We start from the raw sequence: 17,047 nt of genomic DNA on the forward strand, positions 1-17,047 counted from the left end.
TTGGATAATAGGGTATATCTTCAAAGAAAGTGACATCCATTGAGACAAATCTTTTCCCAGAAGTAGGTTCACAGCAGCAATATCCCTTTTGAGTTTGTGCATACCCAAGGAAAATACATTTTGAGGCCTTAGGATCAAACTTGGAACGATGAGGGCCAAGAATCTAAACAAAGCATGTACAACCAAAGGTTTTAAGGGGAATGGTAAATAACTCTTTATCAGGATATAAGAGGGTAAATGGAGATTTCATATCAAGAACCCGTGAAGGAATCCTATTGATGAAATACACTGCTATAAGAACAGCATCCCCCCAGAAACGTATAGGCACATTGGAGGTAAACATAATGCTTCTGGCTACCTCCAACATGTGTCTATTCTTTCTCTCAGCAACCTCATTTTGCTGTGGTATATGAGGACAGGTACTCTGATGGATAATCCCATGTTCAAGCAAATAGGAGGCTAATGGGTTTGCAAAATATTCTTTTGCATTATCAGATCTAAAAATTTTGATTTTGACCCTAAATTGGGTTAATCCTGGAACCTCATCTCTAGAACGCATGAGATAAATCCACGAAAAACGAGTATAATCATCAACAAACAATAGGAAATATTTGTACCCCCCATGGCAATGGTATGGTAAGGTCCCCAAACATCAGTATGCACAATTTCAAAGGGAATATTACTTCTACTATTACTTAATGAATAGATTGTCCTGCAGTGTTTTGCAAGTTCACAATTCTCACATTTCAAACTAGACATCTAGATAGATTCAAATAAACTAGGAAACAAACTCTTCAAAGCCCGAAAAGATAAATGGCCCATCCTATTATGCCAAAGCATAGCCTGATCAACAAACTGAGAAACACAAGACCTCTTAGTCTCACTATCTTCCCAATGAGGACTCCCTCCAAGTAGATAGACTCCATTTGCCTCACGGCCAGTCCCAATCACCTTCCTTGTCTCCAGATCCTGAAAAAAACATCGACCTGGAAAAAAGGTTACTGAACAATTCTGGTTTTTTGTAATGCTACTAACTGAAAGCAAGTTAGTATTAAGCTTAGGAACATGCAAAGCCGAAGATAAGGAAATAACATTAGACAACTTGATGTCTCCCTTGCCAGAAATAGGAACGAGGGAGCCATCAGCAATGGACACTTTGTCTCTACCTGAAGATAAGTGATAGGTAGTAAATAGTGACGGCAAGCCAGTCATATGGTCAGATGCTCCAGAATCTATTATCCATGAATGTTCTGTATTGCCTGTAACTGAGGCATGGTGAGCTGAGGCCCGATTACCTGAATGAGTAAAAGCTGAGGTAGGGGGTGTTGATGGTGTCTGAGGAGGTGGAACTGAATTACCAACTTCATTTTCCAGCTGAACTAGAGCAGCTCGGACAGCAGCTAGAGTATCTAGAGGATTGCCTCTTGTGCTAGATGATGTTGTACTATCAGTGTTAACAGCCATATTTGCATTCCCCTTTTTGTTTCTGAGTTTTGCTGGAACTAGATGTGGATATAACTTCCAACAGGTCTCTTTAGTATGTTTAGGTTTCTTGCAATGCTCGCATACTATGTCTTTCTTAGCTTCCTTCTTCATGTCTCTTTCCTTATCACTCTCAGATTTGGGCTTAACTGCTGCCAGAGCTGATTCAAAAGGTTGTTGTTGTAGCATAACTTTTCTCCTAGTCTCTTCATTGTGCACTAAGGAATAGGCCTGGGACAAAGTTACACTGTCTCTTGTCAACAGTTATTGCCTCACAATATCATATTCCGAATTTAGACCAACCAGGAACTCAAACACTTTATTAGTTTCAATCTGCTTTCTGTAAATCTGTGCATCCTTCTAACTTTCCCATTCAATTGATTCAAGGTGGCCAATTTCATGCCACAAGGATTTCAATATTGAAAAATAAACAGAAACTTGTTTCTCACCTTACTTGAGATTTTTAACCTCACATTTCAGCTCATAAGCCCTAGCAACATTAAGGGGCTGAGAATAGGTTTCTTTCACAATATCACATATTTCTTTAGCTGTCTTTGCCCATAAGTAATTGCGGCTGATGTGTGGCTGCATGGAATTGCACAGCCATGTCATCACTAAATAATTTTCCTGAATCCACTTAGCATAAGTGGGATCCTCCTTATTTGGTTCCTTCACATCTCCCAACAAATGGAGTTCTACTGTTATAGTAAATAGAAGGTGTTTTTTGCTTAACCCCTAACCAAGAATGGAGTTCAAGGACCAAGGGGAGGGTGTTTTTGGGACTGGTTCAGGTAGCATGACTGAAAACACCTTCCAGATTACAACTGTAAAGTTTTCCTCTTCCCCCAATGGCCATCATGGCTGATTGGGCCCACTCTAAGTAGTTTGAACCATCAAACTTTACAGTTGTAATCTGGAAGGTGTTTTCAGTCATGCTACCTGAACCAGTCCCAAAAACACCATCCCCTTGGTGCTTGAACTCCATTCTTGGTTAGGGGTTAAGCAAAAAACACCTTCTATTTACTATAACAATTAGCCTACTGGGTCTGAAAAAACTAACGACAGTAGGTCTAGAAGCAGAAATCAGATTCAGAGAAAGAAAAAAATTTCCAATTCACTGTATCACTGTATCAATCAGCCTACTAAATCTGAGAACTAATAGCAGTTGGCCTGGGTACAAAACTCCAAAAACAAAGATCAGAGAATAGAAATCTGATAGCAGCCAAACTTAAAAACAAGTCTAATCTCTTATCCAGACATAGTAATAGTCCTGGACTAGAAGAGAAAAAGAAAAAAAAAATCTATATAGCCATACCTCACAAATTAAGCTATCCTTGTTGCTGCCCTCAAGAAGGAATAAGACCTTACCCAGGAATTTCTAAGAAAAAAAAAACTGATCTTCATTCAAAAAATTCTTGCTGAAATTCTGATCGCCAACTTTAGTTTGCTCAAAACTGATCTTGATTCTGATCAACCCGAGAAACTTCTGAAACATAACTTATCTCGGAGAAAAAATCTTCTTGATCGCCAACTTCAATCTTGATGAGAGAACCAAAAAATCTGATTAGCACCTCCAATCTTGACCAAAGACCTAACCTTGATCACTTAATTCTTCTCTGATTCTTCTTGATTATAAGGAGCACTTTCCAATCATTGGACAGTTGCTGAAGACTTCTTGTAATCTCCAAGAATCAGTGAATGAAAAAACTCAGCCCTAAATAATTCTCATGTGGTCGGCTGAATTAATTCCACATGAGAAACCCTAGATCGAATGCTCTAATACCAAGTAGTCGCTCAAGATTGAACATACACTTAAAAGGAGAAGAAAAAAATAAGAAAAGAAGAGGGAGAAGAGAAAGAGAGAGAGAGAGAGAGAGAGAGAGAGATTTTGATAAAAGAGAGTTGGGTTAATATGTTTAAATAGTCGCCCCCCTCTTAAATTTATATACATAGTATCATACTTGTAAAAGGACTAAATTGCTTACATGGCAAGATAAGATAAGATACGCTAAAGCTGAAAAAAGACTAATCCTAATCTTATAAAAGACTAGTCCTAATCTTATCATAAAGAACTAACCCTAATCATAACTTATTGCTGACATACGAACAATGGGGACCACCTTAGTGGGGTCCACATTAATGTTCTCTACAGATTTCTGTAGTTTACACAACTTCCCTTACATTTCCTTTCCATACACCCCCGAAGGCAAAGACATATAGACCTCTTCATGTAGATCTCCATTCAAGAAGGCATTTTTAACATCAAACTGGTGGAGAGGCCAATCAAAAGTAGCAGATAGAGATAACAAAACCCGGACTGAGATCATCTTAGCCACAGGAGCAAATGTCTCAAGATAGTCAATACCATACATCTGAGTGTAGCCTTTAGCAACCAACCTGGCCTTAAACCTCTCAATAGAGCCATCAAAGTGATATTTAATGGAAAATACCCATTTACAACCCACTGGTTCTTTCCCTTCTGGCAAGTCAACAATATCTTAGGTATGGTTCTTATGCAAAGCATCCAATTCAGCCATCATAGCATCTCTCCATTCAGGTTTAGATAGGGCTTCCAGTATAGGCCTAGGTATTACATGGGAAGAAACAAAAGCAAGAAAATAGTAGTAGGTAGGAGATAGAAGGCTATAAGACAAGTGTTTGGAGATACAATGGGATGTACATTTCCGCTTGCCCTTGCAGAGAGCAATAGGAAGATCAAGGTCTGGGAAAGAAGTAGATGGGTCAAAGGAAGGCTGACCTGTTACATCAGTAATGATGGGAAGAGCAAGAGGCTCTTCTATAGGAGTGGAAACAATTGCCCATGTCTGAATCTATGCCTTTGGTACCACCTTTGGAGAACAGGATGAGGAGGAATTAAAGGAGGATGAGGTGGAGGAGGAGGAGCAGGAATACTGGAAGTATGTCCAATGGGAGAAGTGGACACCTCCTCATCAGTTGACTCAAAAGGAATAGGAAGAGAAATTGCTGGAGACATGGCAAAGGGTTCCTCAGATTTCTCCCCCTCAGGAGGAATACTAAAGAAAGGAGTAGACTCAGCAAATGTGACATCCCGAGATACAAAGCGGGTGCCACTAACTGAATCAAAACAACAATATCCCTTCTACGTGGGGGCATATCCCAGAAAAACACATTTACGAGCCCTAGGTTCAAATTTGTGCCTTTGATGGTTGTGAACATGCACATAGCAAGTGCACCCAACAACACGAAAAAGAAGAGAGAAGATATCCTCATCCGGAAAGAGAAGGCTAAAGGGGGTTTTGAAGCCAAGAACCCGGGAAGGCATACGGTTAATCAAAAAGGTAGCGGTAACGACAATATCTCCCCAAAATTGTATAGGAACATGGGATGCAAACAGGAGGGATCTGGCAACTTCAACCACATGCTGGTTCTTCCTTTTCGCCACTCCATTCTGTTGTGGAGTGTAGGAACAAGAACTTTGATGAATAACCCCAAAAGTTTCACGATAGGCTGAAAGGGTTTTCTCAAAATACTCTTTAGCATTATCAGAACGAAATATTTTGATCCGGGTGTTAAACTAGGTAAGAATGAGTTCATGAAATTTTTGCACAATAGTTGGTACTTAATCCCGGGATTTCATGAGATAAATCCAAGTGTAACGAGAGTAATCGTCAATAAAAAGGATAAAGTACCTGTAACCCCCCATAGTTGGCAAATGATATGGCCCCCACACATCAGAGTGAACAATATGAAAAGGAGAAATAGATCTTTTATTGCTTAATGAATAAGATTGTCTACAATGCTTTGCCAGTTCACACGACTCACAATGAAGATTTGATAAAGACACTCCCTTAAACATATCTAGAAACAAATGACTTAAAGCAGAAAAAGACAAATGACCAAACTGACTCCAAGGCAACGCTAAAAGGTGGTCCAAGAGCTCTATCAGGTGTGTCTAGCAAGTATATTCCATTCGCCTCATAGCCACTCCCAATCATCATTTGAGATAGTAGGTCCAGAAAAACACAATGAGTAGGAAAGAAGGTTATGCTACAGTTCATGGATTTAGTTAAGCTGCTAACAAATAAAAGATTTGTATTAATTTTAGGGACATGAAGGATAGAGGATAAATAAATGGTGTCAGAGGTCTTTATATCCCCTTTGCCAGAAATGGGAGCAAGAGACCCATTAGCAAGGGATATTTTTTCTTTACCAGAGAGAATGTGGTATGAACAAAAAAGATTAGACAAGCTGGTCATATGGTCTGATGCACCGGAATCAATGATCCAAAGGATTTTATAATTACCTGAAACTGAAGCATGGTTTGCAGAAGCACGAATACCTGAGTGAGCAAATGCTGATGATGATGATGATGTGTTGCCTGAAGAGTGAGATGTAGAAATAGTAGCCTCCAAGTGATTTAACAGCCTTCCATACTTTTCAAAATCTGCCTTCATTGCTGCCAACTGTGGCAACATTAATTGTCTTAGGCTTTCCTGTCTAACTGCCCTTCTTAAAATTGTTGTTATTCTTAAACCGGTCAGGTAGAAGATCAGGATGAAACTTCCGGCAAGTGTCCTTCATATGCCTCGGCTTCTTGCAACATTCACATACCTGCTCCTTCTTCTCAATTGGACCCTTCGGCTTTATTCTATCATGTGCAAAGTGTTTTGTAGGTGGACTTTGTAATTGAACCTGCCGCCTACTCTCCTCACTGCTTAACATAACATATGCTTGGGCGAGAGTAACCTCATCTTTGGCCAGAATATTCTACTTAATGATGTCAAACTCAAGGTTGAGCGTAATAAAAAATTCAAAAACCCTATTTCTTTCCACCAACTTCCTAAACATTTTTGCATCATTCTTACTCTCCCATACAACTGTCTTCATAACATCAATTTCCTACCACAGGGATTTCAGTATAGAATAGTAGATTGCCACACTCTTCTTCCCCTATCTTAGGTTCTTCACATCACTTTTAAGTATGTAGATTCTAGCCACATTCAACTTTAGTAACACTGTCCCAGATCTCCTTGGCCGAGGACATCTAGAGATAGTGTTGATTTATATGAGGCTGCATAAAGTTGACCAACCATCCTATGACTGTATAGTTCTCCTACATCCATTTCTCAAATTCAGGGTCTTTCTCTTCGGGTTTCACTTTACTGCCTGTGAGGTACCTTAATTTTCCTCTACTACAGACATAAATCCTTATAGACTGTGCCCAAGCAAGATAATTTGTCCCATCTAAATTAATTGTGGTCACATCAATCAAAACGGAATCTACCGAGCCAAGCCCGGAAACCGACACCTGCTTGAACTCACTTCCGTATGGCTCCATTAATCAAACAAAAATCAAAAAACTAGAAATTTGGTCTTTATAAACTTACTTGAAGCCAAACCAGTACCCAGATGCTTGAAAAGTAGGGTTTCACTACGTCCGGCTGTTGGGGAGAAAGATAGAAGATGTAGTCGCTCCTACCAAAGCTTCCCAACCTCTTCCAAAACTGAACCGCCCTCTTTTAGAAGTCAAAGGGCACCTTCCAAGCACAGAGTGACACACCCAAAGCTTCACTTTTACCTATAACTTCGGAAATCTCTAATCGGCTAGGGTTTTGGGCAGAAACAATACAGCACCACTTCTTGGCAATTTCCAGCCAGATTTAAACTCTCCAAACCCTCTACCAACTAGGCAAAAGATCCTTTGAACTATAGAGAACCTATCTCTCCATACACTCTTAATCGAAGGGTGTATGGGAAAAGAGAAATAAGAAAAAAAGGAAGAAAGAAACCTCCTTTGATACCAAGATATAAATCAGTCCTCTAAAACTGATGTAAACTTGGAAAAATTAGAGAGAAAAGAGGAAGAAAAGAAGAGAACAGCAGCACAAAAGAAATAAGATGGAGAAATGAAGAGGAAAAAGAAGAAGAGTTCGAATGTCACTTCCCTCCCTTCTCTAATCCTTTTACTAAACTTCAATCTTAGCATAATTACAAGTATACCCTTAAGTGGGCGGCCAGCTAGGCAGTAACATAAAGAGAATTAGCAAAAAGAAATAACATGCCCATTAAGATAGGCCCATTAGCTAACAGATAAATAAAAAACATACTATAAGAAAAGATACTAGGGCCCATTTGGCCCAGTCTCTTTACAACTCAGAATGAAGAGACCCACCACATCTTGAGGAGGTACCCACCTGCAGCCAAAGAGAGAATAGAAGTACTCCCGAACACAAGGCACAAAAGAGCATGAGATTAATAAATGGGAATTGGTCTCACCACTTGCTTTGCACAAGATGCACACATGAGGGAAAAGGCATTTGCCATCTTTTTGGGCACATGTCACAGGTGTTAATCTAACCATGGAGCACTTCCTAGAACAAAGCCTGAATTTTAGGCAAGATAGGCCTGCACCAAATCTATTTCATAGGGAAGTCCACCCCAGTAGAGTTGGAATGTATTAGTGAGCTAAAGAACAAGGCACAGGTAAAGACACCATTTGGTGAGATTGACCAGACACTATTGTCCTCCATATTTAAATCTAAGAAGACTGAATCAAGTTTAGCCAGCAATTGAACAAGAGATAAACACTCATCATACAGATTGGCAAGTAGAACAAGATTTAGCAGGAACAGTTCTTAACTGTACTTGTGCAGTCCAACCAGGGAATAGATCATGCTAGAACAAACATTATCACTTTCCTTATTATCTCTTGATGTTTACTGACAGCAGTGAATCACTGAATCCTTGATTGAGAAAACCAATCAAATGTTTTAGTTTATTAGGTGATCATCGATTCTGGATGGATAAAACATGGTCACTATTTAGTTTATTGATAATAGCAACTTTACCAAAAGGGGGCGGAAAAAAATAAAAGATAAAAGGAAAAAAAAAAAAAGTGGCTCCCCCAAAATCCATTCAACCCCTTTCTTGGAAGAAATATGTAGTGTATTAAATGATCAAAAAGTGTATATAATTAGTGTTATTAAGTTATTATCAATTTATAATATCAGATTTTGTCTTCCCCGGTTCAAAAAAAACAACTAGTAGACAATAATCACTATAAGTTGTTAGAATTTACCAAGCCACTTAAGCTATAACATGGGACCAGCAGTGTAAGAAAGCTCAACACTGGTGAAGTAAATAACCAAATATATATTATGCAAGTTCTGCTCCTTCCTTTTGGAGCATATCTCCAAGACATGTTTGGAATCAAATGGCACTTTCTAGCATCTCTAATGGGAATTTTTAGTAGCCAATCTTTAAAGGGCCTAAACAAGAAGGGAATATCTAGGAGATATTTCCTTTTGCTACTAGTAGTTCTTACAAAAAAAATAGTTGGAGCTTCTCAGGACATATTTTAGATTACTTTGCTCTTCAGCAATAGTTTGTTTATCTTTAGGAGGGGCTAGGGAGCACACACTTCATCATCTTTTTAGTGGGACTCCTTAGTCCTGACCTCCACAGAAAGTATAGTTTTTCCTTTTTTTTCTTTCTTTTTGTTCTTTATGGAGTGAAAAGCATCTTATTGAATGACAGCATTCTGTACATGGGTGATGTATGTATCTGATTTCTGAAGCTTAGCACAACTCCTTACTTTACACAACTTAATAATATGTACTTCCTCCAAAATATTCACATCTAGGCAATAGGAAGCCAGCTTGGTGCTTCCTAAGTGCCCATGCACATAGGAGATCTGCAGTCTTGTGTTGGCTAAGCATTGTGACACCTTTGTAACCATATGCTTCACATTATTGCAGATCAAAAAAAGGAAGGATTGAAGCATATTTACATCTAGATTCTAGACAGCAAGTTGCTTTAATTAAGATGATGAAACGTTTTGAGACTTTTCAGGCAGATAAAAGCTCCCATTGGAAATACAAGGAAAACCCAGTGGCATAAAGAATAGTACCATAATGTTGAGAGATAATATATTGAGAGATAATATAATAGTGATCAATCTTTATCAATACCTCCAAAGCAGACATAGCAGCAAATAGACTGAAATTCTCTCCATGAATAAGCTCACCATCTCGAAGATCTATGAGCAAAAGAGGCCAATAGAAAGGGAAATTAGTTGCAAAGACACAAATAAACTGGAGAACGTATACAGATGAAGAGAAATATAGAAACAGATATGTCATATTTTGCATCTGAAAGAAAGATAATGTTTGTCATAAGCTTAGAAAGTCAAGAGAATATCACATTATAATAAGGTCAACCAAAGCAATATAACCACAAATGAAGGGAGAATCATTAGCTTTTATAATCTCCTGCATTAATAACATTCAGATAGCATTACATCTCATAAAATATGAAACGATAAACTGTTAGTAGAAAGAAACTTTTGATCCTTATAATGAAACACATACAAGAAGAAAATGCAAATGCAATTGTATAATTTTGAGAAAAATCAATATTCTATATAGTCCCAAGGTTGAAGTTGAACAGCTTGGCTTCACGTGTTCCAACAGTCTTTAGGCTTTAGGTGTATTGGTCAAGTATGTAACAAATGGTATCAGAGCCTACCATGTATCAAGTTCGAAGCACATAAAAGGCTACCTGGGAGAAGGGCTACCAAGAGCAGAGTGAAATCTGTCATGGAAAGGGTAGCTAGGTCAGAGTGAAAGTTGCAAGAGGGCAAGGGCTACCTGGCGCCAAAGTTTAAATTGTGGAGAGGGCTACCTGCCAGGCTGCCACTATAGTGAGAGTTGCACAGGGTGAAGCTGCCAAGACGTCAGCTGCGAAAGTGTGGTGGTATGTTACAGTCCTGAAGGTTAAAGTTAAACGGCTTGGCTGGACACCTTCCAACAGCAGCTTTAGGGCTTTTGGTGTATTAGTCAAGTATGTAATAGATTCTGACAAAAAAAAAACGATCCATATGCAGAACTACAACCAATGGATGCAATTACTGTAAAGAAACAATAGGCAAAGATTATCCACAAACATAGAAAATGGCCAATATCTCTTGGAGAGAAAGATAAAGTTATGGCACCTTCCTGATTAAATTTAATCCTCAAACTCCCAGGACAACAATAAAAACTTTGATAACATAATGCACATTTGAAGCATAATTATATTATGTTACTTTTCATTATTAAACAAACTACGATAGCAGACAAAAACAGTATGTCTAAATCATCCTTATTTGCTGGTAAGTGGTAACAGTAACCTATTTCACCACAATAAATAGATGGTATACACATGCACATTTGCACATCAGATGTATTTTGTTCTTGCAAAAAAAATGCCGTAAAATGAACTATTAGCCTCCAATAAACAATGTTCCTCTGTGACAAAAGAAAAATGCTGAGCTAAGCGCACATACTGGGCCTACAAAACCTGTTTTATAGCGGGTAGACAAAGAACATGAGATGCTCAATTTCCGTTCAATAAATTTGGTTTAAATTAGCATTTAATAACTATTATCTTCGTAATAATTAAGTGCGCTTCTCCATTTATTAACTGCTACTGGAACTAATAACCTATACATTTATTAGACAACTTCTGTCTCGTACATGATAATAATAATGAGTTTGGCTACTCCACTCAATACAAATTATATTAACTCAAAATCATAACATCAACAAAAACTTCATCTGGAAAACAATGATGAGTTCAAAGATCATACAGATAACCCTACACAACATACAGTTTCGATTGTCACATAAACATCAATTTGGGGCCATGAGTATCCCATTCAACGGGTAGCAGACCAACCAAAAGAAGCAAATTTTTAAGGAAGAAGTAAATTTGGTAAAAGAAGGATATGAGAACAATTTCCGAATCTCCACAAAAACTAAAAGAGACGCAAGTTTGAAAAGAAGTTAACTATTGAAATGGATTTCAAAGGAGCAATAAAGCATCATAGAAGTTCGAAGTGCCACCTCTGCAAGCGGCCTCAAGAAGAGGGGAGACATCAGCCCAAACCGTCTGTTCATCAGAATAAATAGAAGCAGGCAATGGAGCATCCCCTCCTTCTCCCCTCTCTGCCATTTTCAGTCTGCTTAGCACTGTCTTTCCTTCGAATCCTCGCTTTTCTTCTTCACGAAAGTAAGGAGAGAGAGAGTTTCACTCTTTCAGTGTTTACCGTGATCGTAAACTGTAAAGCGTCCGATGAAGTAAACTTTGATAGACGGTAAGTAGTGACTGCAATCTCGGATCTCTTCGGGTCCGTAGTAGTAGGATGAATGAACCCGGTGTCTGGACCCGGGAGTAAGCTTGGACTCGGACTCGGAATAGCCAGATAGCACCGTAGCAGTTTATTCGGATCTTAGCTCAACGGATCGTCCAATTTATCAGTTGCTGCTTCTGATTTCTGAAGGCTCCCCCTCTGATGCTAAAAGGGTCAGCTTGAACTGATTGATGATTGGGATTAGAGTCATTGGGCCTTACATGATTCGTCGTGGAGGCAGCAGTGCAAACTGAAAAGCCTAATTGTTTTGCTTTTTTCCCTTTAGGCACTGTTTGTTTCGGGATTAAATAAGTAAATAACATGTAGTTATGGGCCCATATTTATAAAATAAGGACCTAGCCAGATGACTTTTGAGGATTTGATTTATGCATCATTGTGGAAACCCTCTAGCAGAACTTTTGTTCCATTGTCCAAATCTATAGTAAAAAGTAAAAAACACAAATTGCATGCTGATTTTTTACCCACCTTTGAAATTTCTTTTTCTCACCTGGATGGAGCCATGGAAGAAGCAGGACAAGATAAGATGCTTCTTTTTTTACATGTTGTAGATATTCTTTGACCAGAAAAATGCATTTTGAAACTGGGTGAATTTATATACCATGTAGATGTAATTTCGGGTCGAGCTGGGTTGGGCATTTGTTGACTTTGAATGGGCCCTAACCCTAATGTTGCATTTGATTTGCTAGAAAAATAAGAGAAGCAGAAAATTGTTAAGCAACTTTGAAAAATTACTTTATCAACTTTCCTTCTCTCATTTTCCATCAACCCAAACATAACCTAAGGGTGTTTATGGTTTATAATCATCAACCTTGCCTAGATATAACTCGTATGTAATACTTTGAGTTGTGTTCAGTTTGAGGGAAAAAAAAAACAAGTAGGGAAATGTATGAAACTTATATTAGAGGCATGATTCAAAGTATCACACATCTATCAGCATATGCGTATTGGTACTTAGATACACACGAAATTTTTTTTTTCAAGGCTTTTGGGGAGTTAAAAAATGGCATTTGTTATTAAAAAAGGGTGGGTCCTAAACACCTGTTTACAAGTGTTTCATGACCCAAAAAATACGATACAATACTCTGATACGGAGCGTATTGTATCGATTTTTTTGAACCTTGATTAGAGATGCAGTGTGGGCCGTCACAAACCACTTTTGCAAAGCCACCCACACGGTGGTGGGTTGTGTTGTGTAGGCACACGGGCCTGAGTCATAACCCCTCAAAGGGGAAGTCTAGCACAACACAGGCTCCTGTCAAGCCACAAACCTAATCCTTTTTTTTTAAGTATTTTCCTTTTTGCTAAGTAAAAATGTCAAATATTATGGAAAATAATATAAAATCACTTAACAAATAGAAAAATAGACAACAGATTGGAAAAAAATAATACAAAAAAAATCATATGAATTTAATGCATACAATCGATCATATATAAGTAATAAATTAAATTGCAAAAAATACAATGGAATTGGAATATGATAACTTTGAAAATAAAAAATTGCAGTAACATTCAAAATCGCAAATAATTATTGGATAAAATTGAAAACCACAATTTACAATAATTAAAAAGGTACAATTATTGAATTTGGAAAATTATTGACGTCAATATGTTCTTCGACTTCAAGTTCCACTTTCTCAATCTCCTTAATCTTGATTTATGTCATTTGCATATAATGAACCACCATTAGTTGAAGTGTAACGCCCTCCAACCAATTCTTCAAACACGTTCATATCTCAAGGTGTTTGTTATTCATGCAACTTTTATTTTCGCCTAGTGCCCTAGTATTTGTACTAAAACAATACTCCAATGAAATTATAGACACCAAAGGAGTTAATCATATTGGCAAGCATTAGATATTTTTTCCATATTACTTTCCACCATGCTAAAGTATCAAAATATACAATTCTTCAAAAGTGAGGAATTAAATTCTAAAAAAAATGAAATTCAGTAAATTAACTTACTAATAAACGATTGTTTGTTGCCTTTTATTTATTAATGACCTAACTTTATCTGGTCGTAATTAGACTTTGTCCAACCTTTTTGGGAAAGAGTCCACAATTCACTTATTCCAAAGCTAACGGGTTTACTTATAGCCATAGTAGAGGAGATTGCACAAAAGTCTTCCACCAAATTAACACTATGTTTCACTAGCTGCATGGATGTTAGATCATGCATAGTATAGCCATTTACTCACTGTTCCTTAGATCCCCTAATTGTTTATAGTCTTCTAATGGTCTTATTGTCTAAGCTAAATGATTCAATGTTTGCTCGACACCCTCCGACCTTTGAAGGGAGGGGGAAGAGGTGATAAGTGAAATGATGTGAAGTACAGGATGGATATAACATTTCATTCATTTATACAAATTTATACAATTGGGTCTAAAGACTCGAAATACGTCACAAGAATTGAAGAAAAAATAAGAGAAATCGATTGGGTTGCAAACAATATACGCACAAAATAAGAGAATTCCTCACGCATGGACCTCAGTTATTGGCAATTGACAGTAGACGAATCAAGTATTATTTATCAAAATTTATGGGTGAATTTTGATTGTTCAAAACTTTTTTCATATCATAGATTTTCCCACTAACTCAACATATACCCAAATGGTGCTTGCCTCGGCTGACCCGTAAAAGTGCTCATCATCCCTACATATGTGCCTAGCACATGGACACCTTGTCCTTGGAATTGGGGGGAAGGACATCTGAATGGGCAGAGGAACCATGACATGTCAGCCTTGGAACCATGTGTGTGACACTGGCAGGTTGATGTCGATGAAACAACATATGTTCCATTATGGGCAAAATACATGGTGAGCATTGATGAGGTGCAAACTAACCATGCAACATCTCGAGATCCCTCCATCCCATCGATGTGTGGGACACGTTGGATAACATCTTAGTTGAGGATTCGTTGAGAGGATGACACATGCCCCAAGTATGAGGCATAGGATGTTAATGGCCCCAAGTATAAGGACATGGTGTCCCATGTAAGCTAGGGGTGTAAACAGATCAAATTCGAATTGATCAGACAGTATCTAAATTCGATTCCGATTTAAAAAATAAATAAATATTCGACAGATATCGAAAATCAATATTTGATTTCGAATCCGATTAAATATTCAAATATTTGATTTGATTCGAATTCGACTAATTAATTATTTTAGGTAATTAATACATGTATAAAATAAATATTTTATTTATATAAAGTATATAAATTATTTATTTAATTTAATTATTATATATATTATAAATTATATCAAAACATTTAAAAAAATTTATATATTATATATAAGCATTAAATAATTGATCGAATTCGGATATTTATCGAATCGAATCAGATCATATACAAATTCGAATATGATTAATTATTCCGTATAAATAGGATATCTGAATTCGACTGATTAAATATTCAATTCGATTAATGTCAAACATCAAATTTAAAATCGGATTTTCGAATACCGTTGACACTCTTACATGTAATATATGCACTTTTTGCATGCTAACTCTCTCGTTCACTTCATTTTATTTTAATGCTCAGGCTCACAACTCACATAGCCATCTTAACCTTTCAGCTCAGTTCAGTCTAGCCATCCCCTCAACAATTATTGACTTTGAGTGCCAGAGATTTTCTCTCCATAACCACCTTGGGGCCTTTGACCATTCATATGCTTATGGGTTCTTGGAAATTTTCAGCTTGTCCAACTTACTGCCTTGAGACACAAAAGCTTGTACAACTTCATCAAGATTAGTGTTTTATTCATTATAAACAGTTTATGTGAAATCAGTGCATGTTTCATTATAATGTAATTCTCCCACAACATCTCAAATTTCGTGTATCGATTCAAGTGGTTCTCCCGTCTAACACAGTGAAATAATGGATTCGAAAGTCTCCCAACTTGTAATTTTAGGCCCAATGAATCCATTTCATAGGAGTTCGCACATGGTGGGGTTTAGAATGATGTGATCGTCCAGAATGTTCAAAAAGATTCACTTGATTTGCCACATGTTCATTCAACAACATTTTTTTTTTAATTCAAAACTGGGATCTGCTCCTCACAGAATGCTCTTCACACCAATTTCGTAGCCACATCAACATCTCTCATGAATAATAACATACGAATACGGGAGATGTTATTGGTGTGTGGCTATAATGTACTGTGAGGTCGATGTGATGAGATTTGGACTATTTTTATTAAACAAATGATTAGAGTTCTTTGGACAGATTGGCCAAGAGATGTACCCGTTATACCTTTTTCTGTATAGTCATTGAGAATGATTTTGAATAAGTGTTTTCGCAAAATTGGGATTTGCTCATCACAGAGCGCTCCTTACACTGACCTTACAACAATATATCACCTTGTATTGGAAATTTTCCAATGGAAAGTAACATGTAATTATGGAAGATGTTCCTAATGTGCGGTTCAGACATGTTGTGAGGAGTAATATTTGAGTAGCAGTTCAAACTCATTTTTGCAAGGGGTCTATTGGCCACCATTTAGGCATTGCATAGTGATGTCAATCGGTTGGGTCTATTTGCAAGGGGACTATTTTTATTAAACAATAATTAAGTTCATTTTAAAAGCCTAATGTGAAGTGTTAGGGGTACTCTTGGAATAAAATACTATAGGCCCATGCCCTTAAACATTTTCTAATCAATATAGATGGTCAAGTTGCCTTTTTTCATACAACAATATAAAAAATTATTGATAGAAGGTCAATTACGTAAATCAGTTGCAAACTATAAGGGAAATTTTAGTAAAACTTAAAGTATATGATAATTTTAGTAAATCCATGAAAAAATAGGGGGTGCTTTAGTAAATGACATTTTTTTATTTTATTTTTTATAAGGGAAATTTCCCGATAAGTACCCTATACTTTGGGTCTAATGTCATTTTGGTCATCGAACTTTAAAACGCTACAATTCAATATCTGAACTTTCAAAATACGTTAATCCATGACCGCCAATTATGTGTATCATATCACATCTTATTTGACTCAAGACTTTTGAAAATATCAAAATTACAATACTCCTCATCACCTTCGTCCCCAAAAAAAACGAAACAAAGCTCAACACTGAGCTAATCCATTTAGGGGAGTTCTAATTCGATTATCAAGGTTGTGCTTTTTCTGCTCCTCTAGGGTTTAGGTACGGCAGGGCTGAAGCATTGAAGAACGTGGATATAATGAACAATGGATAGTTAGAAAAAAAATGGAGCGATGGATAATCAAATAAATTAACACTCACACCAATGTTGTACGATGACGAACGTGATTCAGTTTCATAATTTGAAAAGAAAGAAAAGAAACGATGTACCTTGGTTTTATCGGAAATGCAAGTCCTTAAGGTTGATATTGTGCCTCTTGTTTGACTTCCCTTGGTATGGTGGT

At 37.2% G+C, this 17,047-nt stretch overlaps 1 protein-coding gene across 2 annotated transcripts in view; it reads right to left on the reverse strand.

Annotated features, from left to right (window-relative positions):
• Positions 1-11,577, reverse strand: part of MAK10 (MAK10 homolog) — a 61,394-nt gene extending 49,817 nt beyond the window's left edge. Inside the window, exons 1-2 of one of the 2 annotated variants that reach the window (XM_010243284.3) lie at positions 11,349-11,574; positions 9,435-9,502 (exon numbers count right to left, since the gene is read on the reverse strand). In XM_010243284.3, coding sequence (XP_010241586.1) covers positions 9,435-9,502; positions 11,349-11,457 — 177 coding nt within the window. In that variant the 5' untranslated portion in view covers positions 11,458-11,574. Of the gene's footprint in view, positions 1-9,434; positions 9,503-11,348 lie in introns of both variants that reach the window. The other variant, XM_088898640.1, reaches the window with a different exon arrangement.
• Between the last annotated feature and the right edge of the window lie 5,470 nt (positions 11,578-17,047).

Source organism: Nelumbo nucifera, chromosome 2, assembly GCF_055504915.1.
Source record: "Nelumbo nucifera cultivar China Antique chromosome 2, China Antique-T2T, whole genome shotgun sequence".
Lineage (NCBI taxonomy): Eukaryota > Viridiplantae > Streptophyta > Magnoliopsida > Proteales > Nelumbonaceae > Nelumbo > Nelumbo nucifera.